At 40.2% G+C, this 26328-nt stretch overlaps 1 protein-coding gene across 1 annotated transcript in view; it reads right to left on the bottom strand.

Moving 5' to 3' along the window:
* Window positions 1–4744: 4744 nt before the first annotated feature.
* The window catches only part of ODAD2 (outer dynein arm docking complex subunit 2), a gene marked incomplete at both ends in the record, with an annotated part of 128600 nt that continues 107016 nt past the window's right edge, over window positions 4745–26328 (bottom strand). Inside the window, one exon of the mRNA XM_084254063.1 lies at window positions 4745–4858. Coding sequence (XP_084110189.1) covers window positions 4745–4858 — 114 coding nt within the window. The remainder of the gene's footprint in view (window positions 4859–26328) is intronic.

The raw sequence follows: 26328 nt of genomic DNA on the forward strand, positions 1-26328 counted from the left end.
TGAACCATACTGATAAACACTAATATACCTCCCATGAGGAAACAAATTAGGACATAAATCTAAACTATAATAACAAAATTTAACTCTAAACATCATGGGCCCATTATGTAATTTGCACAGGCTGTCCTTCATTCGCCAGTAAATCAGGGTGGTGAGCTGGCAAAAGAAACTCCCTTTTGTCTTGACAGATATAAAGATTATTTTTACTTGAAAACTTGAAAATAATATATTGGGAATATAAGGATTCCATCTGTTCCATGATTTCAAGTCAGCCATGACAATTGTATATCAGAAACATATTGAGATAGTAACTTTACATGTTGCAGTTCTAGAAATTAAAGCATAAAACATTTTAAGAGGCAGAAAATGTAAAAACCATTTATAAGAGAAAATGGAAACGGGAGACACAGAAGTTAGAATGGAGGAAAAAGGAGAAAGAAGGGAAAAAATCGCTGGAAAGAGGAAAATTAACATAGCAATAGACGATAAAGGAATGGCACAGAGGAAAAATAAAATAGTTTAAAGGAGAGCAGAAGCCTATGAGGCTGCACTATATTTATTGGCTGGCACATTTGGCTAGAGTATATTTCTATTAGAATTATTCAGGTAAAGATATGTAAAAGAGTTAATAAATCATGGTATTTTTTGTCTTAGGCATATATAATGGAGTACATAAATGAATGGATCAGAATCATCCCTTTTCAAAACAACAACATGGTATCAAGCAATCGATCAATGATCTCTTGAGTTATTTATCTGCTTTCTATGTTCTTGGAACAGAATTCAGCTGTTTAACACAAACCAAATAAGGAAATATTCTGAATGTACATATGTGCCATTTCGGTTTACTTCAATTATACTGTACTATTATTAGTTGTGGTTGAAAACTATAACAAATGTGGGTTTGTAAATTGAAATATTTTAGTATTTTAAATATTGAAGCTACAATTCTTATTTTGTTAAAAAAAACTCATTTATTTTATGTATGGGTTGTGTATTCCATTAGTAAGATGAAGATCTCGCATAGTTATTACTAGGAAGAATGTCTGTCTTAGAAATTTCCAAATAATAATAATAATAATAATAATAATAATAATAATAAATCCATCAGGAGTGTTTTTATTTAAAAAGAAAGTAATTCATGTTCATTGTTTAAATACATTAGAAAACACAGATGAGCAAACAAAAACCAAAAATTATTTTTATTCCACCCTCAGAAACAACTACTTGCACAAATAATCACTGTTTGGTATATGTACTTTGGTTTTGCTTCATTGTAACAAGGTAGGTGTAGATAATATTTTTTAAATATGTTCATACTCTGTATTGTTTCAAAACCTGCTTTGCAATTTAACAATTTATGAGAACTTTTCCTTATGATTAGCTATTATTCTATAACATTTTCATTATGTGATCGAACCATAATAGAATTAACTCAATTTTTCCTAACATTTTGACCTCTTGTAAACAATGATGTGGTAAACACCAGTGGAGAGAAAACCTTGGGCATATTCCAAAGGCCCACAAATCATAAAGCTCTTGGTGTGTATTGCCAAATTGCCCTTGTAGGATGAGCGTGCCCATTTGGATAGGCCCAAGTTTGATATGAGATAATCCATTTTAACAGTTCTCCTGTATTTTAAGTGGGATTGTGGGTGGGAAGTATCGAGAGCCGCGCATGCAGGCATATCATGGCATTACACGAAATTTGGTTCCCTTTCTAATCCATTCTCATTCAGGGAAGGAATTCCACTTTCTACACCTAAGTACATGTACACTTAAGTACATTTTTTTCCTCATTGGGCACACTGTAACAGTGTGGTCCCTAAATATGTGGGTTTTCATATTGTTTTCACTGAATTACAGGAATGGACGTATCTATCCTAGTCCATTCCTCTCTTCCATGGAATGAGATCAAACATTTCCAGCTATTTGGAAAATTCTATTTATCCTTTTAACTGAAACCTAAAAGAAAAGGGAAGGATTTATTCGGAGCTCTCGGTTGTCTCTTTATCAATGCCTGAAATTCTCATTTTCCTGAGTGGAAATAAATTTTCCAGATATTCTGGATCGCAGTCTCTCAATTCCATGCAAATTCTACAGAGGTGTATAATGGTAACACCTAGATTCTATTAAAATAACAGGATTCACAATGCCATCTCCTAAGGAAACTGACCTACCATTCACTTTCTGAGCTTTAAAAGTCTTTAAAAGAAACAAGTTAATTTTAGTGCAAGCCATCCTGATCGTGTCAAAAGAACATTTACTACAAACAGCAGGATGACATTAGTTTCTGAAAGGAAAACTTGCAAACCAAGACAGTGGAAGATCAAAGAATATCTGTTGAAATTCCTTCCACCTTACATGACTTTCAAAATATAACAGTTGGCTATCACCCCACACTGTACTGGGGAAGAATAAAACCTAGAGAAGTACCTTGTCTCTGCATATAAGGAATTAATGTTGCCAGCTTGAAACAGCTCGAAATAAACGTAACACCAAAAAAATCTCACAAAAACCAGCCAATTGAAAAGTGAGTGCTCCTGCAGCCAGTGGAGGCAGAGAAATGGTGTGATTCTCTGCACCACTGGTCTCAGGGAACTTCGGGAACTTTCATTGGCTTTGACATGTTTGTAGCAAGATCAGAATTTTCTGCCAGTTCACACACACACAGAAGCCAAAAACTGATCTTTAAATTTAGCCTATCATTTGTTTACTCTGAAGGTACAACACTGCCAATGTTTAAGAATTAAAAAGAAAATTCCTACTTAGAAACACACAGGTCAATTTTCACATTAATTTCCATTATCGGTTTCAAGATATCTGTTTCATTTCTTTTGCTTTATTTTATGTGATTGATAACTGCACAGAGAGGAGAATTTCCTTCTATTTGGCCTATTGGGAAGGGTAATTCCACTCTTTTCCCACCATTTATCCAATTTTTTTAAAGACTTATTTATTTATGCATACAAGAAACTGGAGTACAGGCCAGAGGTGGGGGCGTGGGTGACAGGATTCACCAGAGACAGAGTGGGGAACAAAACAGGCAGACTGACTGAAATGCACTGCTCAGGGGAGCAGCGGGCGAGACAGGAGAGGTCTGCTGCGCCATGTGGGTAGCTCCCTGGCCGGGGATCAAACTCATGCTGCAGAGGCTGAGGACAGCTTCATAGGTTGCGTCTTAACCCCTTGCGCCACCGGAGAGGCCCTATCCAATTCTTTTTCTGACATTGATGTTTTTTGCTGTTGCTTCTCTTGACTCCATGACCCTCTAATTCCCATAATATATTAAAATCCTAAAACAACTGTGGAAGCTTGCTTTAATGATATTGTAATTGTACTATACTTATTAACTTTCGGAGGCTGTCATAATCTGAGGTTTCTAGGCTCATTTTTAATGTTAGTGAAACAACTAAAATGGTGACATTAACATTAGAAATAGTTACTGTTGAAAGTTATAGGATTTAAACCATTTTTAAAATTCAATTCTTAATTACCATTAATAACAGTCCCTTGTTCCCACTGTTGTTTTATAACCCTCTTAAAAAAGTGAAGATGAATTTTTGTTTGATGAAAAGTTAAAATTCTCGGAAAGGCCGTATATTTTGTTGGAGAATCTATCGCTGGTATGATTTTCCTCCCGCACAGCCTTTTCATTTCACACAAATTATTTACATTTAATTCAATTAGGTTTATGATCTCCAAATTATGACAAATATAGACAGTCCTTGATATTTTTCAATAAAATCCGTTTGCCTGCTCTTTAAAGCACTAAGTGAGACTGTCGTCAGGAACCTGGTGTGCACTCGCTATTTTCTTGGCTACTATTTAGGTGGTTGGAACAGTTAGTTCCCAAACATTTCAGCACACTGAGATTACATATGTGATTCTTTTAAGTGGGTTCTAATGTTTCTATAACCTGATAAAATGCTATTAATCCTTTGTAGCCACTTTTTAAAAAGTACTTTGTGTGCTGAAAACAAGTTCAGAAACTCACAGAAGTTTTATGTGAAGTAATATTATCCTTACATCAGCATAAATTAATTCTTTCTATAAAAATGTTGGTGAATTCTGGGAGGGAAATAAAACTTATCAGTGTTTATGCGTGATGAGTCCAGAAAGTAAAAAAGAGAAATCACCGCCGCTTATGTTTTTGTGATTAGCATTATCTGCTACAGTGACGGTTATACATTATGTTCTCAGATGTTTGATAGTATTTAGGCGAATTTGGATTGACCTCGGGATGATCCCCCCAGTCCAGCTGCTTAACTCTAAATTCTATTTAATAACAGTTTATGAAATCAGCACATCTCCTCAGAACTCTCTCATGGGTTACAAGTGATCGAGCAGACAAAAGCATCATGACAGGCCAGTTAGATAGATTTAACAGAAGGAATTCGTGAATAACCACGAAGCTGCACACGGGGAGGGTCACATGTTTTTATTAAAATCTTCACAAATACAGACTGTGTGCTCATCTCAAATTCCTGGAAAATTATCACACATTTATTGACTGTCAATTCATTACATGGCATGTCCCTAAAACATACACAGAACAAAAGTACCCATGTAATTTTGGGATGAACAACATCCTTTGCATCTTACAATGCATATTTTCTTTCAGACATTTGTCTGCTGTTAAAGGGTTTGCTAATAAAAGTTTCCCAATTTAGGCTTCCTGGCCATGGGAGTGACATGTTCTGTGTCATGTAAAATTTGGTCGTTTGTAATGTTTATTCAGGTTTCAAATGTATTTTGCCTTTTCTGAAGCAAGAGCCAGCCTGCGGATGTTGGAAATACAGCCAGCTGCAGCTTCCTGGAGCTCCTCATCCGGGGACCCGACCATATCCAGCAGAAGCTGTCACGCATAAAACAGGAGGAGAGGGAAAGGAGAATCAAATCATGAATCCAAAAAGAGAACATTAGGCTGGTTTTAAATATTATTCTTTGCTCATTGAACTAACACTGCATTATAGTTAAATATTCTTAAAAGTCACCAAAATGTAAATGATGCCTAATCAGATACAGGCACTTCTCGTGAAATGCTTATGTTTTTATTTTATGATGATGAGTTAGATCCTTCTTTCTCCTTTCTTTGGTCATCTCCATCTTACAGATCCTGCTTTGAAACATCTCATATCCTTTCTGACTTTTCTGTCTCTCAGGACAAGCCAACAGCAACCCACGCCTGGACTACTGGTGTGTCCTCTCTGATTTAATCTCTCTACATTACAATCCACTTGATCATGTCCCAATCTAATATATCAGTCCCTTAGTAGAGACTCTCAGTGAACTCTCAATGTCAACTTAAGGGACATGTCAACTCGATGTCAACAATGTCAATTTAAGGTCATACTTCCTTAGGTTTCTTGCCATCCCTCTACCTAGAATGCCCTCCCACCCCCTTTTCTGACTTTCTAAATATTACCGACTTTCATGACCCATCTAGCCTTTCCCCAAGGCTTTTACTAATTTCCATTAAGCAACATACCATTTCTCCCTTATTAGAACTCTCAGCAATTTACTCAAATGTCTGTTGCTACATTTATAGTCTTCCCCTTTAAAGAGACATGTTTTCAGGGACTGTCAAAGAAACTTACAATGTCATATAGTGCCTAATACATAGAAGATACTAAATAAATGTCAAGTAAATTAACTGGAACTTAAAAAACTCTATCAATTATGATTCCAATGAACATTCTGATAAGACCTCAAAAATTAATTTGAATCATATGTTTTCCTTCTCCATCATTGGAACGTTCCATGACTCTCCAGTATTTTTTTTTTTCCTCTCTAGTATTGAGTATGGGATTTGAAGGTAGAAATTTCACTCCTCTGCTACATCACTAAACATTAAGGAAGAGCAGCCCAGTCCTGACACAGGAAAGCCTGATGTGAATACTTCTCTACTCTCAGATGGACCTATTTTCCCCTCAGTGCTGCTTTCCAATCTGTATTCTTTTTATTGAAACACAGCATTCTGGTCAATTTTCTTTCTTTCTTTTTTTTTTTTTTTTTGTAAATTATACAATCCCTTGAGAATTTAAATCGGGGGAGAAGTGAAATAAAGTTCCAGCTTCAGATCCCAACTATTTGAGTGGAGATCAGCCTTAAGCCTTCAGCTCCTTTCTGGAAAAGGCAGGGTCAAACAGCAGCCAAAGGGGTGGGCTGTGGAGTCAGGTTTCCGTGATTTATATGCAGACCAGTTAATAGGATCGCCCATTCCTGAGGGGTAATAAAGATGAGATAATATACACCTTTAAAAAATATTTTAACTGTATCGACTTCTTTGTCTTTACTTCCTTTGATTCCCCCCCCCCCCTTTTGTCCGATTGTTCCCTGAGTTTTGTAGGGATTCCTGTATGCCTGGTGTGAGAAGGAAAACTGGAGAAGTGTAGGCTGAGAATTTATACCAGAAAGGGTGGAGGAATCCTTGTGCAGAAGAAAACAACAGATGGGGATGGAAAGGAGGGAGGAGTAGGGGAGCTCCCTGTTTTGGAGAGAGCATTTGCAGAAGTTGGAGTTGGGGGTTATTTTAGGAGCAACTTTAGGATGAGAGAGAGATGTCAATATGAATGTAAGAATGACAGCAGGATTTTAAAAAAGAACATGCATGATTGTGTTCTCTGTTTTCAAGAGAGGATGAAGCTAGCCTTAAAATTACTTTCAATGGCTACTTGGTTGCCAGGCCTCTGCATCTGCTGCATTTTCAGATCAGGACTGGACCCTGAGGTGGCTTGCCTTCACACAGGTTAAGCATGTGAGTCACGTAAAGCCGGCACTCAGCACAAAGTGAGGGCTCCATAAATGGCATTCATTTTCATGGTGATTTCTCGCCAGTTACGAAGTCTGGTTCTGGAGTTTATGCTCTGGAACCCAGCCCTGGTTAGTTTGGGAGGAATGAGGAAGCAGGAATGTTGGCCCTAAGGGCTGTCTAGCCACTGTCAGCACTTGCTCCAGGCCCACCTCATCTCTGGTTGACCTCCAGGGGTATCAATGACCCCACTCCACTTGGCATCAGGTGTTACCACCCCCCTGCCTGATTCCCTTGCAAAGCAGCCCCTTGGCCTGACGCCCCGCTGAAACCCAATCCGCATCTGCCCAGACTCCCTCCGACCCCACTGTTGTTATGCGGGCCCCTCTCCGAATTTCCAAGAGTCCGTTAAATTTATTCCCGAGTCCTTGATGCCAGTTACATAACCCCATATTACATAAACCAGTGAGTTGTGACTGTGAAATGGACTAGTCATAACATCTGGCACGCTGCTGGCATCTCCCTGTGTCACAGAGAACCTGCAATTGCTCCAGGAGTCAGTGAGATAAGAGCTGCGGAAGCAAGAGCCTGCTGTCCACACACAGGCCTCACGTTAGATCCCACGTGTGATCACTGCGGGTGGCCTCTCCGTGCTTCTGTTTTTCCTCCATTCCAGCCCCTCGTCCTGAACGCGCTCAGAGGACCGTGTTCCTTGGGGAATTAATTTTGCCCATGTTTCTTGCATTAACCACAAGACTTCAATTTACATCCCATATGATGGTGAGTGGATTTTTTTCACTTAAAAATCACCAGTGGCAGCCACCAGTTTAGGATTTTAAAGGCCTTTGTCGGAAAGGGTGACTTTTTTTTTTTTTAAATGGCTAAAAGAGGAAACTATGGCTTGGAATGGCACATGCAGGGGGCAGTGAGTGGCTTCCTTAAACATACCTGAGTGACTCACTGGCTTCAGCCCCACAGGTTACTAACATTTACACAACATGAAGTGATTTTATGAGCTACCAGGCTTACTGTGTGCCAGGTGGTGTGATTTATTCTTTACAGGTTAATTTATTCTCCTTTGCTCTTTCTCCTAAGCCAGGAACATTCCTTTGCCAGGAACATCAAGGGTACAGAGTTGAAACTGTAGGATTTTCTCTGGGCTCGGGATATGAATGGCTATGGATTTGACAAGCACTCCTAGCACTTCTCTCCGCATGCTGCATTGTGACTTTATTGTTTTTCCTGAATATTATTCTGTTGTCTATGAATGTTACTCATTGCTTTGTTATACACCCACAGGCCAGGTAGCTAAATGCATTTTTAAAAATTGATTAAAATAAGCTACTTCCCCAAACCATCAGGGCAACACATACTGTATATGTCTTTGTTTTGACACAGGCTTAGGGGTATATGATTTTGTTTTTCTAAAGAATATCACAAGCAAACTGGGGCACTTAGAGGAATGATTTAAATAAACATCCATATAACATAATGCAAAATCCTGCATTTGATGGGCAGCTAACAAAAAGGAAGGAGCGGCAAGGGTTTTCAAATCACAACACACGGGGCAAGGTGAAGGTGGCTTGTAACACGTTTGTGATAATTACTTGAAAGGACTATACTTCTTTGGAAAGTGAGATGCAAATTGGATATTCCATGTTCCAAGTGAACATGGAATTGATATACTTTTTTGGGTATCTATCTTTTGATCTGTATACTTTTTCCAACTATAAAAAGATTTGTAATATTTAAAGAGGAAAAAACACCTCGGGTTTAACTTTTTGAAGTGTTTGTTCATTTCCCAAACTTTCCTATTTTTAATCCCCCCTCCCCCAAACATACCCAAGGAACTTAAATTTATTGGGAGTTTCATATATATGCTGGAGGAACACTAACTCCCTTGCTCTAAAACTTAATTGCATAGAGGACTTTAAAACATCATTCAAGCATATAACTTTTTTACAACATTGGCATGAACAGGGACATGGGAGGGGGGCACAGAGCACGGACTGTGGGCCAGCTAACACCAACACTTCCGCCAGTGTCAAAGGCTTTGATCTCAAGGCTCCTGTCTTCAGTCCACAGCTGGGACCCCGATTCACATCCTCTGGAAGGTGAGACAAAGGTGCCTTGGGAATTGTTGTCTGCATTCAATTTTTACGTTATATCTAACAACTCATGATTTTATATATTTCACTGGATGAAACACATGTACCAATTTGAGTGATAACAGATTTTCTTGTGGTTTGACTCAACCTTGTTTGGGGTTGGAAATAGGAATTTGAACTCGAGCTGAATGAGCTCTGAAATACCTGCATGCACACTGAGCTTAGCAGGTTTTTCAGAAAGAGCATGAGTTTCCAGAGCTGATTTGAACTGAGAACCCCCTTTGCTATTTTCCCACTTGTAAGGCAACGCAGCATGGCTGTAGCACAAATTCGCAGCCCAGTAAAAAGAAACACGTTGGAGTGTGCTTGCCCTGAACAAAGGTTTCCCAGCTATTCTTGCTGGCTGGTCTCGGCTGCCATGGCAGTGGAGACTCCACAGCGGTTTCTTTCACATCCTGACTCTGAGCCTTGGTAATTCATTTCATATGATAGCTCACCAGAGCCATGGTCCTCAAAACACACTTCATATTTGTTGGCTTGAGCAAAACCTTTGATTCTATTTGGGCAATGAAGTGAACTCAAGGGCTCGCATTTAAGTGGTGTCTGTCCACCTCCTGGTGATCAGAGTGTCTGTAATGTTTACATGGCCCAAGGTCCATCTGCACAGAGCTGACCAGTGGGTTCTGCTTGTCCCACCTAGAGCCTTTCTGGGCAGATGTTTACCCACACTCGGCAAGTTGGTCCTCTGGCTTTTCTTCCACGTTGTGTTTTTCACTAGAAAAACTACTGCTACTAGAGAGCTTTTGTGCACAGAGAGATATTCACATACACACAAGATGAGAGTGTTGGGTCTTGAGTGTTGGGTGGTAGAAATGACATACACAATAAAGTAAGCCCTCACCACTCTCTTCGAAAGAATGCTAGGTGGAGCGCACTTTGATTACTGGTTATGTTTAGGGGCTCTGCACCCCATATTAGAGAGAAGGAAGCATCAAGTCTCCACATGCCAGTCTGGGTAGAAGCTTAAGGCATCATGTGGGATGACTTCTGTTTTCTCTTCAATTTTTATTCTTATCAAATATAAAGAATATTAACCTGTAGGTTTTTTGGATAAGAATGCTAAAGAAATTATAGGATAAGGATGGCTAACAAGACATATGTGAACAGGACTGTTTAGAATTGCATTTTGCTGCTGGATAGATCAAAGTGAAAAAGATTCTCTGGAATTTCTGCTTTTTAAGTGTGTTCGCATAAATTAGGAAATGTTGTGGCTGTGAGCTCACACTTGGGTTAGGTTTGAATCCTGGTTCCTCCCGACTGTGTCTGGGCTGGGGTCACTCTCCCTGAGTATCAGATTTCCTAGCCATAAGATGCAAGTATTTTAATAGTAAAGATGTGGGGACTAAATGAAACACTGAATGCAAAAGAGCTTGTACTACATGCTCATCAATGGCGATCTTTGCTGTTATTGCTGCTGCTTTTATCTCAAATTGAAAGTCGGTTGGTGTTGAGTCATGAAATTTAAGTAAAATTTGTTGTTAGTTCACTTTCTCAGCTAGAGTTCCAACTGGGTGGATCCAAATAAGCAATTTTAGTCTTGCTCTAATGAAAGTTAATATGTTCACGGGAGGTTTGTGGTGCCGTTAAGGGAACCAAAAGGTACTGCAAGACAGTAGCCTTAATACAACTCATGCCCATTATAATAGAGTGAGGAATTCTTCAATTAGAGTTTCCTCCAAAGTCAGCCCAGAAGGACATCAGAACCTATAGGTAAACAGAGGAAGGAAATAGATATAGTAGCCCCCCCACCAATTTGAGGTTTCAGTCAGTCAACTGCATTCCAAAAATATTATGTGCAATAAGATAATTTGATAGAAGCCACATTCAAAAACTTTTATTACAATATATTGTGATAATTGTTCTATTACTGTTGTTAATCTCTTACTGTGCCTAAGTTCTAAGTTAAGCTTTACCAAAGGTATGTGTATAGGAAAAAACATAATATATATAGGGTTTAGTACTCTGCCTGGTTTCAGACATCCACTGGGCGTTCTTGGAACATATCCCCTGTGGATAAGGTGTGTGGGGGGGAGCTACTGTACAGTAAAAGTGGATAAATGTGTCAGATCTGGACTATGTTTTCCATGCAAAGTAGAAATTGTAGGAAGAAGGAAGTGGTCACAATTCTAAATATCCATGGAAAGGCAAAGTTAAACTATGTTATTTATTAATTTATATTATAAAAACCAAAGCTCACCCCCATCTCCTGTGTTATTACAGTAACCAACTCTTATTGTTTTTAACTTTCTAAATTCCTTTGAATCCACTCATTTCTCTCCATCCCCAGTGACCCGACCTTAGTTGAAGTTACCATTATCTCTGAACTATTGCTAACTCATCTTCCAGCCCTATCCCCCTACATTCTCAAACCAGAGCAATTTTCTGAAAGACATTGGGAACAACTGCCCTAAATATGTCAACAGCTCCCCAAGACTGTAGGCGTAAAATTCTACCTCCCCAAAGGGTTCATAGAGATCTCCCTCAGCCGGCTCCAGTTGATATTTTCCCCTTCTGTTCATCTTTAGTTTCTATTTTTTTCCAGTGCACATACATTACTTACACTATTTTAAAAGTTCTAACAAGTGGGCCAAATGCAGCTCTCCTGCCCACCGGTGACTATGCAGGTATTTGTTTCCACAAACCTCTCCCTTTACAAAGGTGCTATGGCAGCTCTCTTGCCCACCTGTAACCACACAGGAGACTCTATTTTTCTTTCCCTTTTCCTGATAAACTTATCATTATAAAATATAAAAAATAAAAATAAAAATAAGTCCTATATAACAAGTGGATTGGCCAGAAAGTAGTTAGGCCTGCAAAGGAGATGAGAAGTCGGAAGTGGACCAGGAGACGATAGAATCACAGGAACCAAGAAAGGGTGAAATTTGAAGGAAATGGTGAGGCTAACAGTACAACATGCCTTGGGGAGACTATTAACTTGATGACTGAAGAGTCCCCCAAATTTGGACATTTGAAAATCCTGGAGATTACGGATAGAGCAATATCTGACTTTTGAAGGCACAGGTCAATGGCAGTAGGCTGAAAAGTCAGGGGCAGCTGGAGCAATGAGGCTCTTCAGAGAATGCTACCCCCCGGATGAGGTGGATTCCATAGCGGCTGTGAGCCACTGATGAGACCTTAAGAAATGAGCTAGTAGGCAAGGGGAGAGCAAGACTGAGTGTGCAGAGGGAAGAGCCGATGTCAGAATTTCCACTTTTGGCGACAGACAAAATGGGATCATGAGACAATGGGTGGGAATAACCAGAAAAAGGAGAAATAATCACACACCAGAGAGGAGAAGTCTAGACTGAACACAGCACAGGAATGTTTGTTGGTAGGACAGAAAGTTGAAGTGTTCTCTTGATAATACCAATTTTCTTACTATTAAAGGTAAGATCATGAGAATAATATCCTAACCTAATACAGTTCATCATTTAGCATAGAAATATTTTAAAATAAAATATACATAGCACTATTTATTTATTTAAAAATATTTATCTATCTATCTATCTATCTATCTATCTATTTATTTATTTATTTATACAAGAACCGGGGTACAGGCCAGATGCACGGGAGGGTGAGAGGATTCACCGGAGACACATCAGGGAACAGAACAGACAGACTGATGAAATACACTGCTGAGGGGAGCACCGGGCGCGACAGGAGAGGTGTGCCACGCCATGTGGGACCCTCGCCAGCCGGCCAGGATCGAATTGGCACTGAAGAGGCTGTGGACAGCTTCACAGTGCTGCGCTCAACTGCCTGCACCACCAGTAGAGGCCCTACATAGCACTATTTATTAAAAAACAATTATCTTAATAATTTGAAGACGTTTTCCATGGAAGGATTTGGTTTTGTTTACCACTTTGCTCTAGGAAGTGCTGGCAATTTATAAAATCTGATATAGAACTCTAAAATTAAATCTTACCAAGCTAAGAAAAAATTTTTAAATATTTAATATAATCAGGTCAGGTTAACAGCTGTCTAAATGTAAGGATAATAATTTCCACAATACTCCTCAATAATAGAATCAGTCTAAATTCTTATTTGCACTTATATGTATCTCAAAAAAATTGGCACATTATTAGAAGGAATTCAAAATCAGAGACATATTAATATATTAAATGCCTTACTGGATATAGAATTCATGTGTATTAATATGGAAAGATATCCAGAAGAAATGAAGCCAAGCAATGGAAAACAGAAAAGCCCTATAGTTAAGCCATTTTCCCAATTTTATTTTGATTTCTTTTCAGCTTTCAAAAGCAGATTAATATGGAAAAAATAAAGCACAAGACTGAATTGAGGAGCCACAATTTTTTTTCTTCAGTGTCAAAGAAATAGCTTTCTCTATTGCTACTAAGTTGGAAGTAAGCTTGTAAGGATAAAAATAAATGACTAATTTCTTGGGAAATAACCTTAAGTGAAAGATTCTTTTGGCTCAATGATCACTTTTTAAAAATTCCAGTTGACTTAACCTTCTTCTCAAGGCTTCTCTGCCCTTCCTTTCATTGCACCCTGTTGGTATCAAGTATACCCTAAAAGTCTGCCTTGTCATTTGCTACCCATTTGGGAAATGTTTTCCTTCTCTCATTCAATTTGTGGGGAGGAATAAGTCAAATATGATTGTGCTTTCTTAATTTCTCTTTTAAAAACATTTCTAATGTCCAAGATCTTTCAAAATGAAACCTAAGCAACATTACCATAAATTTTCAAAAATTAATGTTTCCACCTACTCGGGGTGGGGGAACCTTAAAGTTTTTAATATATAATTAAATATTAACTTTATTCTTTTTTGCTAAAATTATATAAAATGCTTCTTAATGGCATCTATATAAGAACTTCAACTTTAAATGAAGGAAACACAATGAATTTTAGAACAGAATGAACTTTTTCTTACTCTTCTCTCAAAGACTGTTTATTTCAGAGACCATCTTGCATGATTTTGAGCAAATTAACTGTTCAGAACATAGGACTGGCCCTAAGCATGCTAACTAAGCTAGAGAGTATTAAAAAAAAAAAAAAACCAACATTTTTTTCAGCATTAAAACTCTTTATGGTCAACTAATCTTTGACAAAGGAGCAAAGACTATGCATTGGAGCAAAGAAAGTTTGTTCAATAAATGGTGCTGGGAAAACTGGGTCGCTACATGCAAAAGAATGAAGCTTGACCACTACCTCACACCATACACAAAAATCAACTCAAAATGGATTAAAGAACTAGACATAAGACCTGAAACCATAAAATATATAGAAGGAAACATAGGCGAAACACTACGTGATTTGCACATCAAAGACATCTTTACAGACACATCACCCAAAGCAGTGATAGTAAAGGCAAAGATAAACAGCTGGGACTACATCAAATTAAAGAGCTTCTGCACAGCAAAAGAGACAATAACAAAAACAAAGAGAAACCCCACCAACTGGGAGAACATTTTTGCACCCAACACTAATGATAAAGGACTGATCACAAAAATCTGCAAAGAGCTGATGAGACTCAACAACAACAAAGAAAATAATCCAGTCAAAAAATGGGCAGAAGAGCTAAAAAGAAACTTCTCTGAAGAGGAAATGCAAATGGCCAACAGGCATATGAAAAAATGTTCAACATCACTTGTCATCAGGGAAATGCAAATCAAAACTACCATGAGATACCATCTTACACCAGTGAGAATGGCACATATTAAAAAAACTAGCAACAACAAATGTTGGCGAGGGTGTGGAGAAAAAGGAACTCTTCTGCACTGTTGGTGGGAGTGCAAACTGGTCCAACCACTGTGGAGAGCTGTGTGGAGATTTCTGGACCTACTAAACATAGAGCTTCCATATGATCCAGCAATTCCACTCCTAGGTATTTACCCAAAGGACACAGAAACATCAATTCCAAAGAACACCTGCACCCCTATGTTTATAGCAGCACTGTTTACAATAGCTAAGCTTTGGAAACAACCCAAATGCCCAAAAATAGATGACTGGATCAAGAAGATGTGGTACATATATACCATGGAATATTACTCAGCATTCAAAAAAGATAAACACATGCAATTTGCAGCAACATGGATGGTGCTGGAAGGGATCATGCTCAGCGAAATAAGCCAAAAAGAAAAAGAAAAATACCGGATGGTCTCACTCATAGCAGGAATCTAGAAAACTTAAATAAGGGACCAGGAAAATGAATAACTATAAGAAAGTGAAAATCAAAATCAACAAAAAACTATGAACCAGAGACACTTTTAGGGGGGCGGGGGCAGGAGGGGAGGGATTGGGGTTAGAATGGGGGGGCTGCAATTGTATGGGGAATATAAAAATAAAATTTATTATTTAAAAAAATAAATAAAATAAAAATAAATAAATAAATAAATAAATAAAACTCTTTTCCCTTTGTACCTAAACAAAACCTTATCTCTTCTATAAAATTCATATAAATAAAATAGAGCCTCTGAACAAAAAGTAGTACACAGGGTCCCAGAACTCTGCCTGACCCTTCCTGTTTCTTAGGCAGACCCGTTCCAATTTCACGATATACAAAAATTCTGCTCATCTTCATTATAGATAGAGGGCTAATCTTTGGTTTTCTCACCTCTTTCTTTCCTAAATATCTTCCTCACTCCCAAACACTTCCTCTTGCTGCTCAGCTGGTGAGGTTGGCCTCATGGCTGGCTGCTCACAGATCTGCTGTATCCACAGTCACTCTTCCAATAGCTGCCTTTGAACCAGGCCCTATGCCACATCCTAAAGACTGATTGTTAGTTCTGACAGTCTCAACAAGATATTTGGAAGGACATACTAAGACTGAGTTTTAGGTCCTCTCTGGTAGCCTAAAGGTTAAGTCTCAGTGCTCTCACCTCTATGGCCTGAGTTCAATCCCCGGCCAGGGAGTTACCCACATGGCGCAGCAGACCTGTTGCACCCGCTGCTCCCCTCAGCAATGTATTTCAGTCGATCTGCTTGTTCTGTTCCCCATTCTGTCTCTGGTGAATTCTCTCAGCCCCTGCACCATTGGCCAACACCCTAGTTCTTCTACATAAAATTTTTTTAAAAAGACTGAGTTTTAAATGAATGATACGTTTATTTACTATTCCATGATTTTCAAATGTTTTTACAAATTTTAGAGATCACTTGTAGCCAAATTTTTCGCTTATGATATTTCCAACTATATCCCAAAGTGGTACCTTTTCGGTCGTAACAAGTGAAATAAATCCTATTTTGGAAGGATTTTGAAGTCCCTAAAATGATACATGTAGAGCATTGTTTATATATCATGCCAACCTATTTCAGAATCCTCCTGAAAGAATAGAACGAATCCCATCCCTAAGCCTTTCTACAACCAATCCAGCATTCCTGACAGAAAATTTTTAATAAAGTTTCATTTTCAATATTGATCTTCTTTCAAAATCCATTAGGAACTTGGTACAAAAGTAGCTTATCACTGTCAATATTTGTTGTGTGCTGATCTAGCTTTCTTCAATGCATATTTTACACTTATAGCAAGATTCTCCTTTTAAATCATGTTTTCCCTATTACCTCTTTTTGGATATAATAAACAGGTGGGAAGGTCTTGGTTTCCTTTATTCCATCAGGAAAAAACGTTGCTGATATTGATGATGTGAGATGACATGATGAAAGGTACTAGGAGGAAGATGCCGTCCAGCCCGCAGACTGTACATCAAGTGAGTGGTGAAGGATGTGGTGGCCAGTGGCCCAGGGGAATGGCCCTCCCTCTGCCTTGCAGGACCTGGGAGACAGAGATGGATGGCCGCCCAACTTCCTGGTCATTCCATAGACTCAGGGGATAAGTGGTGGTGGAGGTCTCTCTCTTCACAAAGCGAAACCCAGACAGTGCGTAAGCTATAATTTGGGCAGACTCTTCTCAGTTCATCACCACCCAGCCTCCAGCAGAAATGACATTTCCCTGCTCATTGCACCATTATGTAGCCAGGGAAGCCAGGGAGGTAGGCAGCCTTCCAGAAGGAAGGCGGCAATAATGATGATAACTAACACTTCAACAATTAGTGCCTATCACATACCAAGCACTATTCAAAGTGCTTCATATATACTATTTCATGTAGTGCTCATGACAAATCTGGAGTTAAATATTGTTAATATTTTAGTGTTACAGATGAGTAAAGTGCAACACTGAAAGATTGAGTAACCTGCCCAGAGTTACAGAGCTTGGGAAACCCAGAATTTGAATGCAAACTCCAGATCCATGCTCTCACCCAGCATGCACACTGCCCGACTTAAGGGCCCACAGAGAGGGGCTGGTCTACCTGGTCCTGGAACCCGATATGAGCATACCCTGAGGTGTGACTGGTTCTTCCTGGCCCTTGCGCACCAGATGTTTACCCCAAGCTGAAATCTCAAGTCCTGGTCAACTGTCCTAGTTTGTAATGGTTCCACTCAATGGAACATCTTTATTTCTACAAACTCTCCCTGTGGGTCCCATGGGGATGTGTGGCTCCCCTGCATGCCATGTGCTATCTCTAGGGACCAGGACCTGCCTGTGGCCAACCCTCCTAGATGCTGACCTCCGATGGTGCACTGCTGCCCCCACATCACATGGACCTGAGGTCAAGCACACTTCTCCTGAAGGCCCAGAGTCTCATATTTGCCTGCTCAGGGGCTAACATAGGACTAACTCAATTAACACTATTATGATGTTAAGATGCCTGGCATATTTTAGCTCTAGCAACAAGCAAGCCTGAGAAGGCTCTTAAATGACTCCTTCAGTCTTTTTATTAACTTCAACCCCAGGTCCTTTTGAAATGTACTTGAGTTCCTTTTCTCTGGTGCACAACAGAATTTATCCATCACTACAGCCTGGGCACACTGACTCCAGATCTCTCTAGCTTGATATTCCCATCAGTTTATTTGCATTCATTATCAGATGTCATTGTATGTGTTGTTTTTCAAATTGTTTGGTAAGATCAATCCTAGTATTGAACCTTGCCAAAGGTGGCCAAGGAATAAGCTGCCTCTTCTGTCTGCTTTCACTCTTGTTCCTCCTCAGGGTTCCTAACTATAGCAAAGCTTCCTTTGTTCCTTTTATTGCTATGACTCAAACACCCACATATGCATTTATATATATATTTTTTTTGCATTAGAAGAACTGGAGTAGAAGCCAGAGGTGTGGGGATGAGAGGATTCATCAGAGACAGAGTGGGGAGCAGAACAGGTGGATTTTACTGAAATGCATTGCTGAGGGGAGCAGCGGGGGAGACAGGCGAGGTCTGTTGCACCATATGTAGTTCAGCTCCTTGGCCGGGGATCAAACTCAGGTGATAATGCTGAGACTTACCCCTTAGGCCACCAGGGAGGCCTATGTGCATTTTTTTTTTTTAAGATTTTATTTATTTATACAAGCAGTGGGTACAGTCAGAAGCGCGGGTGAGAGAATTCACCAGAGCCAGAGGGGAGAGCAGAGCAGGCAGACTGATGAAGTACACAGCTGAGAGGAGCAGTGGGCGCGGCAGGAGAGGTCTGCGTGCCATGTGGAACCCTCGCCCAGAGGCCGGGGATCGAACCAGCGCTGCAGAGGCTGCAGGCAGCTTCGCAACCCAGCACTCAACCGCTGCGCCACCGGGGAGGCCCCCTACGTGCATTTTTAAAAAAATTACTTCAGTACAGAATTTTGTCCAAAAGTGAAGAGGGAGTAGAGTGAACTATGGGTGCTGGGGTGGCAGGTGGCCTACAGTTATCTACATGGGGGGTGGGGGAACCATATACTTCAAAAATACCAAGAACAATGTAAACCAATTGTTACCACAATAAAAACAAACAGAAAAAAAGTCCTGGAAATCTACATAAGGACTCTGCTTGCTTTCGGGGGGCTATGGACATAAGGTAGCTGCCAGCGAGCACCTGTACTGAGTCACTGGTAATGTGAGCAGCAGTACGAACTTCTCTCAAAATTCCTTGCGTGACACACAGGGCAGAGGGTTTAATGCTGCTGCTGCCTTTGCACTCACATCGCCGAGCTTATTCTCAGTGACCCTACGGTATGTCAAAGCTTTCTTTTTGAAAAACTAACCGTATCTCTTTGCCAGTCTATCAATTTATTCTGACATAAGCACTTGCTGAGAAACTTATCCCAGTGAGCATTAAAGGAATGAATAATAGAAATACTTTTAAAAATTATTTCACTAAACTCGAAGGGTATAAGCAACTATCAATGCAATATGGGTTCTCCAATTTGGCAGTGGGAGTTGGGAATCTATAATGAAATTTTTACTTTAATACACCAGACTGACTCTCTTGCCCAGCCAGGTTTTTTGAAGTTTTTCATGTACCACAGAATACATGATAAAGGGTGGTTAAATTCCCTCCCAACCCCAGCTACATGACCATGACGTATTTGGAGGTGACTTTGAGGTGCATTCCCGAATATGGTGCAATGCTTTCTAAATTTACAGTCTGATTTCCTGCTGCCAGTTATGACTGCCAAATACTTCTGACAGTGCGGCCAGTTTGTGGTGTCCCTAAAAATCATCAGCAATTTGAAAACATTAGCGCCCGGCAATAGTCATACTTTGTAATGATTGCCTGTATTTATCACCTTACTTTTCCAGGGTAAAAACCGAAAAAAAAAAAAGTGACAGGGGAAAATTAAATTTCTCTAGCAACAGGAAAAAATATAGAGTTTAAAATAAAATGTATTGTAGGAACTCAGCCCATTTCAATACTGCTCACAAATTAAAATAAACAATTTGAGCTCTGTGGCTTATGTGGCTATGTAGAAGAAAAATCACAAATGTGTATCCTTCCCCAAATACTTTTTATTTTGTTGTTGCATTTGCAGAGTATTTTGATATTAGGGTACTATGGTTATGTGGCAGGACTAAAAATGGGAAGAAAGGTTCATTGCTTCATTCAGCAAATATTTACTACGTTCTGTGCCATGGCTGACATGAGCTAGTCCCCAGGAAGGCGGGAGTGGACGAGCGTGGCGTGACTTCTGCCCTCAGGAATGTTCCAGTCTACAGAGGCAAACAAGTCTACCATGACATGACGACAGAGAGGATGAGACCTACAAGTCTGAGGAGAGCACAGAAGGAAGAAGGACGGGGGAGGGGGGGCAGGGGGACAGGGGGTGGCTTCCCTGAGGAGCAAGGCAAGAAGCTGTGAGCGCTGGTGAGGATGTGGGGAAAAGGGAGCCCTAGGGACTGTTGTTGGGGAGATGACCTGGTGCAGCCACTGTGAAAACTGTATGGTGGGTCCTCAAAAAATTGACAAAAGAATTATCATCTGGTTCAACCATCCCATCTCTAGGTATTTATTCAAAGAATATAAAAAAACTAACTCAAAAAAGACATATGCACCCCTCCATGTTCATTACAGCACTGTGTGCAACAGCTGAGATATTGAAACAATCTAACTACTTATCAATCCATGAATGAATGGGTACAGATGAAGACATGTAGGTACACACACACACACACACACACAGTCACGAAAAAGGAAATGTTGCCGTTTGTGATGATATAGATAAACCTTAGGATATATGCTAGATGAAATACATGAAACAAGAAAGTCACATACCATATGATTTCACTCATGTAGAATATATATAAAACAAATGAACAAACAAAACAAACACACATATAGAAACAGAGAACAGGGCCTCCCCTGGTGGCGCAGCGGTTGAGCGCTGGGCTGTGAAGCTGCTGGCAACCTTTGCAGCATCGGATCGATCCCCGACCACCGGCGAGGGTCCCACATGGCGCGCAGACCTCTCCTGCCACCCGCTGCTCCCCTCAGCAGTGTACTTCGGTCCTTCTGCCTGTTCTGCTCCCTGCTCTGGCTCTGGTGAATCCTCTCACCCTCCCGCGCTTCTGACTGTACCCAGTGCTTGTATAAATAAATAAATAAATCTTTAAAAAGAAACTCCTTAAAAAAAACAGAAACAGAGAACAGATTGGAGGTTACTGGGAAGAAGGATGGGGTGGGAAAAATGTAACACAGGCGTCAATTATGTGGTGATAGACAGAAACTGGACTTTTGGTGGTAATCATGATCCAGTGGACACGGCTGTTGAATTACAGCGCTGTGCACCTGAAACCTAAATATAATGTTATAAACCAACTTAACCTCAATAACAATGATAAAGATGAATGTGAAATCTTAAAGATGGATGTGAGGACACCAAGTATTGTGTAGGGACTTGGGGAGCATGCAGCAGAGGAGTAACAGTGGGGCCACCTGCAGGGATTTGCAGTTTGTGCAGAGACCGAGATGCCAGCAGAAGAGGTGAGTGGCATCTACTCCCACTCTGATTTCTATCTGCACATTCCAATGCCTAGCTGCCCCGTCCCCCCACCAACATGTTTTCTTCACACATAAGAAGCAAATGCTTACCATGCCATATCCAAAGAGAACATCAATTTGAGTCCAGGTAAACTGTTTTCACATAAAGTCCTCCAAATTTAAAGGATGTAGAAGTGTACTTAACCTTACGTTCACTGCATGAGCCAATGGCCCAGGGATGCTAGGATGACTACCATCTTTGACATGTTGGCCATCTCTGGGTCTAAAGTTGCCCCAGGGGTCTCTCTCCCTCAGACTTCAGGACTATGAGTGGGGTCCAGGGCTACACATGCATTCCTTTGTGTTGGGCAAGAAAACTAAGTAGCACGTATCACTTCTCACCTCCCCTCAGGAGAACTTAGTCAGACGGTCATACTGAGATTCAGGACAGGCTAAGGCACGTACTCTGTAGCTGGCAGCATGAGCTGTGCTCAAGCTCTCACCAAAGAGAGGTGGTGGGTGTTGGTGGACATGGTGGGCTTATCTGTGCCTCGAGGAGGCTGGGGAGAAAGACCCGAGATGCTGGCAGAGAGGCGGCTACGTGGGTCAGATGCTGCAAGGCCTGGTTCACAGCCAAGAAACCCATGCCAGGGTCCTAAAGGTGAACGGGCAGATTTTGGAGTAGAGTTGACCAGGTAGACACATGCTGGAGTTTCCCAGTGGTTTCCCCATTAGCATCTGTCCTTGTTCAGTGACAACCCAAATTCTGCATGATGAGGATGCCTGTCTGAGTCACGTGAACTCTGAGGAAACTGCCGCACAGCTTATATCAAACAGAAAGTCTCTATAGATGTAGATGGAAAACTGAGCAGGCTGCTATAGCTGTGTGCTGTCAGTGGCTGCAGGATGTCCTCTGGGTTTACACGTTGTCACACGAATTTAAAACAGCCTGGGGTGCAGAGAGGCCCGCACACCTGCATGTGTGGATGCAGCATGGTCTCTGCATCCTGGCCAAACCATAGAAGGAACAAACCACTCTCCAGGGTGGTACAGTACTGCCGGTAGCTCCTCTGAGGAGCGTCAGGTCCCATCACAGGGACAGAGCCATCCGCATGGCATTCAAGCCCTGAGGAGCGGTACTGCTGAGAGCAAGTGCCCCCAGTTCTGTCTACACTGAAGACATGGAGGCCCAGGACTCCATGGCTGCTGTCTGCACAGGAGTGTAAGAAACAGCACCTGGATCTGGGGGAGCTGTATTCTGGAAAGTCACCCCTCTCACACTCATAGCCTCAGCGTGGCTCAATTCTATTCCTGGTAAGAACAAAGAGGGAAGGAAACACAGTGGGCGAGAGGGAAGCTGCTGGCAGTCCCACTACGGGGGTAACACATGATGGGGGTCTCCCAACATTACCACAATTTATAAACAAACAAAACAATAGCAGCATTCTGCTACATCCACCCTGAAGGAGTTGCCCCTACCCCCTGTAACTCTTTGAGGGAAATACTGTAATCCCTGCAGAATGGACAAGGATGCAGAATCCCAAGGCTGGGCAGCCTGGCATCAGCACCCACAGCCAGGGCTCAAACCCAGGTCTGTCTGGCAAGAAGCAGTGATCATTTCCCTGTGCTCTGTCTTATTTAATTAGTAGTCTTCTCCCTCTGACATCCATTTTCTAAGGTGGACCACAGAAAGCATCTTGGGACATCAACCTAAATTACACTTAATGAATTATAGCATATGTTTTAGTTCCTATGAACTGCCAAAATCCTTGTCTTGATGGTTCACTCTCAAATCATTTTTATAATAACACAATTAAGGATTTTAGGATTTCAATGAATATGAAAAATACAGTTAAGTCATATCAGTGATTTTTATGTCATTATTAATGACATGTCATTAATTTATTAATGTTCGGTGGGGAGAAGGGAGTAGGATCAAAACAAGGGTGGTGGGAATTTTATGGGGACTATAACCGAGATGAAAATGCACACATTGTACAAAAAAGAAAAATGATGTAAAAAATATTTAAATTTAAAAATAAAAAATAACCAAATGTAAAAAAAAATATTGATTAACAGCTATGTTTTGATTAATAACCAAGTACTAGATTACTAGATACAATTGAGTAATTATCAGAGCAAGCCCTTGATATGGTACTGTAGGTGGAAAGCTGACTTAATAAAAGTCTAAAGAGGGTGGTTTAGTAAATCAAGATTAAATTTCAAAAATATAAACGGAGACTTGTCTTGGCTTTGAAGGAAAGAGCTGGACAGGATGTTAATTGAGTCAGGCTCTTGAGTCTGCCTCCCACCATCATCCCAAACTTCCCAAACTGCCAAGATTTGTGGGATTTGCACAAATCAAACTGAGGGTGCATTTTAGAGTAGGAAAAGTTTACCCCCTAGAGAGGGATAATTTCACCGCGAAATAAACCGGCATCTTTACTGCCTCTCCCAGTCATAGTGGGGTTGGGGCTGCCATATTTCCATCAGGCTGCCCTAGACACGGAGCTCCCAGACCCGCCGGCGGCCATCTTGCGACACCTTACATCAGCATTTCAGCCCTTTTGGCAAATATGACAACTTTCAAAGAGGTTTTCATTTCCACTTATCTACATGCAAAATGAATGAAAAACATCGCGTCAACATTCTGACAAGTAGTTTCACTGGCAAGCGACCATAAAAGAAAAAATACCTGAGTAGTTTATTTTTACAGAAATCTGATCAGATTTCCCCCAATCAGAAAATCACGGTCTAGTGAAAATATCAACATTTGCAGTAGTTAGTGCACATATTTTAAGTTACTTCTTACAATAAGCTGAGGTATAACTACTAAGTCCTTCATTGTGAAGAGACCCTCTCAAATTGCACATTGGTTTTTATTGCATTAGGGGGTATATATTTTTTTCTCTTCAAAGATTCAACTTATAGGTTGGATCATAAAATATGATAGCTTGAACCTTAAAATTTTTTTTTTACTTTTATTTACAGGTAAAACAAAGAACTAGAGAATGAAGTACTTTTTCTCTCAAAAGTATTGTTAAGAAGGATGTCGTACACAAGGACTGACTACTAACCATGGTACACCACTGTGTTCCATCACTTCTGTGCAAACCACAGAGTTACTCTGATTTAAATTTGCAAAAGCTATAATCATTTTGACTTAAAAATGTAACTTTTGTTAGTACCTGTACTTTTAAATTGCATAAAGGACATTTCAAGGAGAAGTCTCCTTGAACCATAGCAATGGGTTGAAGAAAAGAACACAGTTCTAAAGAACCTAAGAGTTTTGTATTTTTTCATAACAAAAACTGATTGATCTTAAATTGAAAAAAGGGAGTCTTAGAAGGGAATGTTAATGCATGCATATTTTTGATACATTAAAGACTCCAACATGCTAATTCAAGCACTGTTTACCTTTTGTATATAAAGGGCTGGTGTTTTCAAGGGAAAAACAGGAGATATTTTATGAGTGCCCAAAATGACTTATTCATGAAGTCTGAAACACCACTATTATTATTGTTATTAATTCTATGTCTCGCTTCTGTGAAAAATTTCTTATACAAGAAAACCATTTGGGGTCAGCTAAAGGCCAAAAGTAATGAGCTGGCCTCCTGTCTTTCTGTTTTGAGTCAAGTAGCTGCCAAGTAGTAAAACTGATTTTTTCTGTTGTTGTTGCTCCTGAGATAAATTTCAGTAAATGAAAATAAACACTTGTTGGTGCTTTTCATAAATCCCTAATAGAAAGAATGTATTTCTCACCACTGTAAAAACTGACTACACTATAAGTAACCAAACAATTAGGAGAAGCTGACCGGTGTATTTCTGTGGTTTAGCAAGAGGGCCAAGTCGGAAGGAAAAGACATTCCCAGCATTTTCTGAAGCTAGATAAATACAGAAAAGAAATACAGATGAAAGATGGAACTGCTCTCTCTAGCCCCTGCCAGATTCCTCGACTTTTTGGCATACTGATTGAATTTGGCAAATGTAACCAGTAGCAATCTTTTCCATTAAAAAGAGCAACATACAAGTACTTTTACTGTGCTGTTTGAGCATTTTTGACCCTCTAAAAGAAATCACTCTTTTAGAAAGTGATTCTTTCTGCAGAGTTGGCTGCAATGCCATTTATTTGAAATGGATCATTTATTACACACACACACACACACACAACTGCAGGCATAGCTTCTGTTGAACAGCTCCGAGAGACCTACAGCTCAGTAAGAGTCTTTTTCCGAGACCAAAAGATGCTTTAACATGTGCCAGCAGCATCATATGCCAATCTAACGCCTTGATATCCAAAGCTATTTGAATTTGAGGAGCCCTGGAGTGTACAATTTGCACAAGATAAGCTAATCAGTCATGTCACTTTCTTTTACTCTTATTCGGAAAAATTGTAATGTAGCCTGACTTTCCTCATTTTAGTAACGTGATTATGTTAAGAAAAAGACTTTCCAGTTGAAAATCTAATTTGTGTGGACTCCTTAACTCTAAAAATTTTTTGTTGGCAGTGATTCTATAGCAAACTTTCTATAATATATAACAATCTCAAAAATATTATGCTCAGGAGCAAATATCAAGGCCAAGGTTTCTGGCTTCATCAGTTCAAGGAAGAGATCTCATACCTGATAGGTCCTTTATGCAACTTATATGGAAATGTTTTTTTGTTTTTATCCTACAATGGTTTCCTCTAAACTAAACAAAAATAAATGATCAGGGCATTTCCCTACTGCTGTGAAGTTTTTGGATGCAAGTTATTAGGTTTTGGTTTTGTCAAAAATTCAGGCAACCTTCTGTATAGTTGACAATGAATGGATAAATCATTGTCCAAATGTTACTTGCCATCTAGTACACTTTCTTAGTAAGTAGCAGCTAATTTAAAGCAAGAGAAAAATTATTTGCTTGGAATGCCAGATAAACCCTGTGACTTATAGTTTAGACTCAATAGTGATAGATAGGAGAAATCTGTAATTTGCTAAGTTTAAAATCCCTAAAGCAGGGGGCCTCCCCGGTGGCGCAGCAGTTGAGCGTTGGGTTGCGAAGCTGCCCGCGGCCTCTGCGGCGCCAGCTCGATCACCAGCTGCTCCCCGGCCACCTGAGGAGGGTCCCACATGGCACGCAGACCTCTCCTGCCGCCTGCTGCTCCCTTCAGCAGTGTACTTCGGT

The sequence above is a fragment of the Talpa europaea genome (assembly GCF_964194135.1).
Source record: "Talpa europaea genome assembly, chromosome: 14".
NCBI lineage: Eukaryota > Metazoa > Chordata > Mammalia > Eulipotyphla > Talpidae > Talpa > Talpa europaea.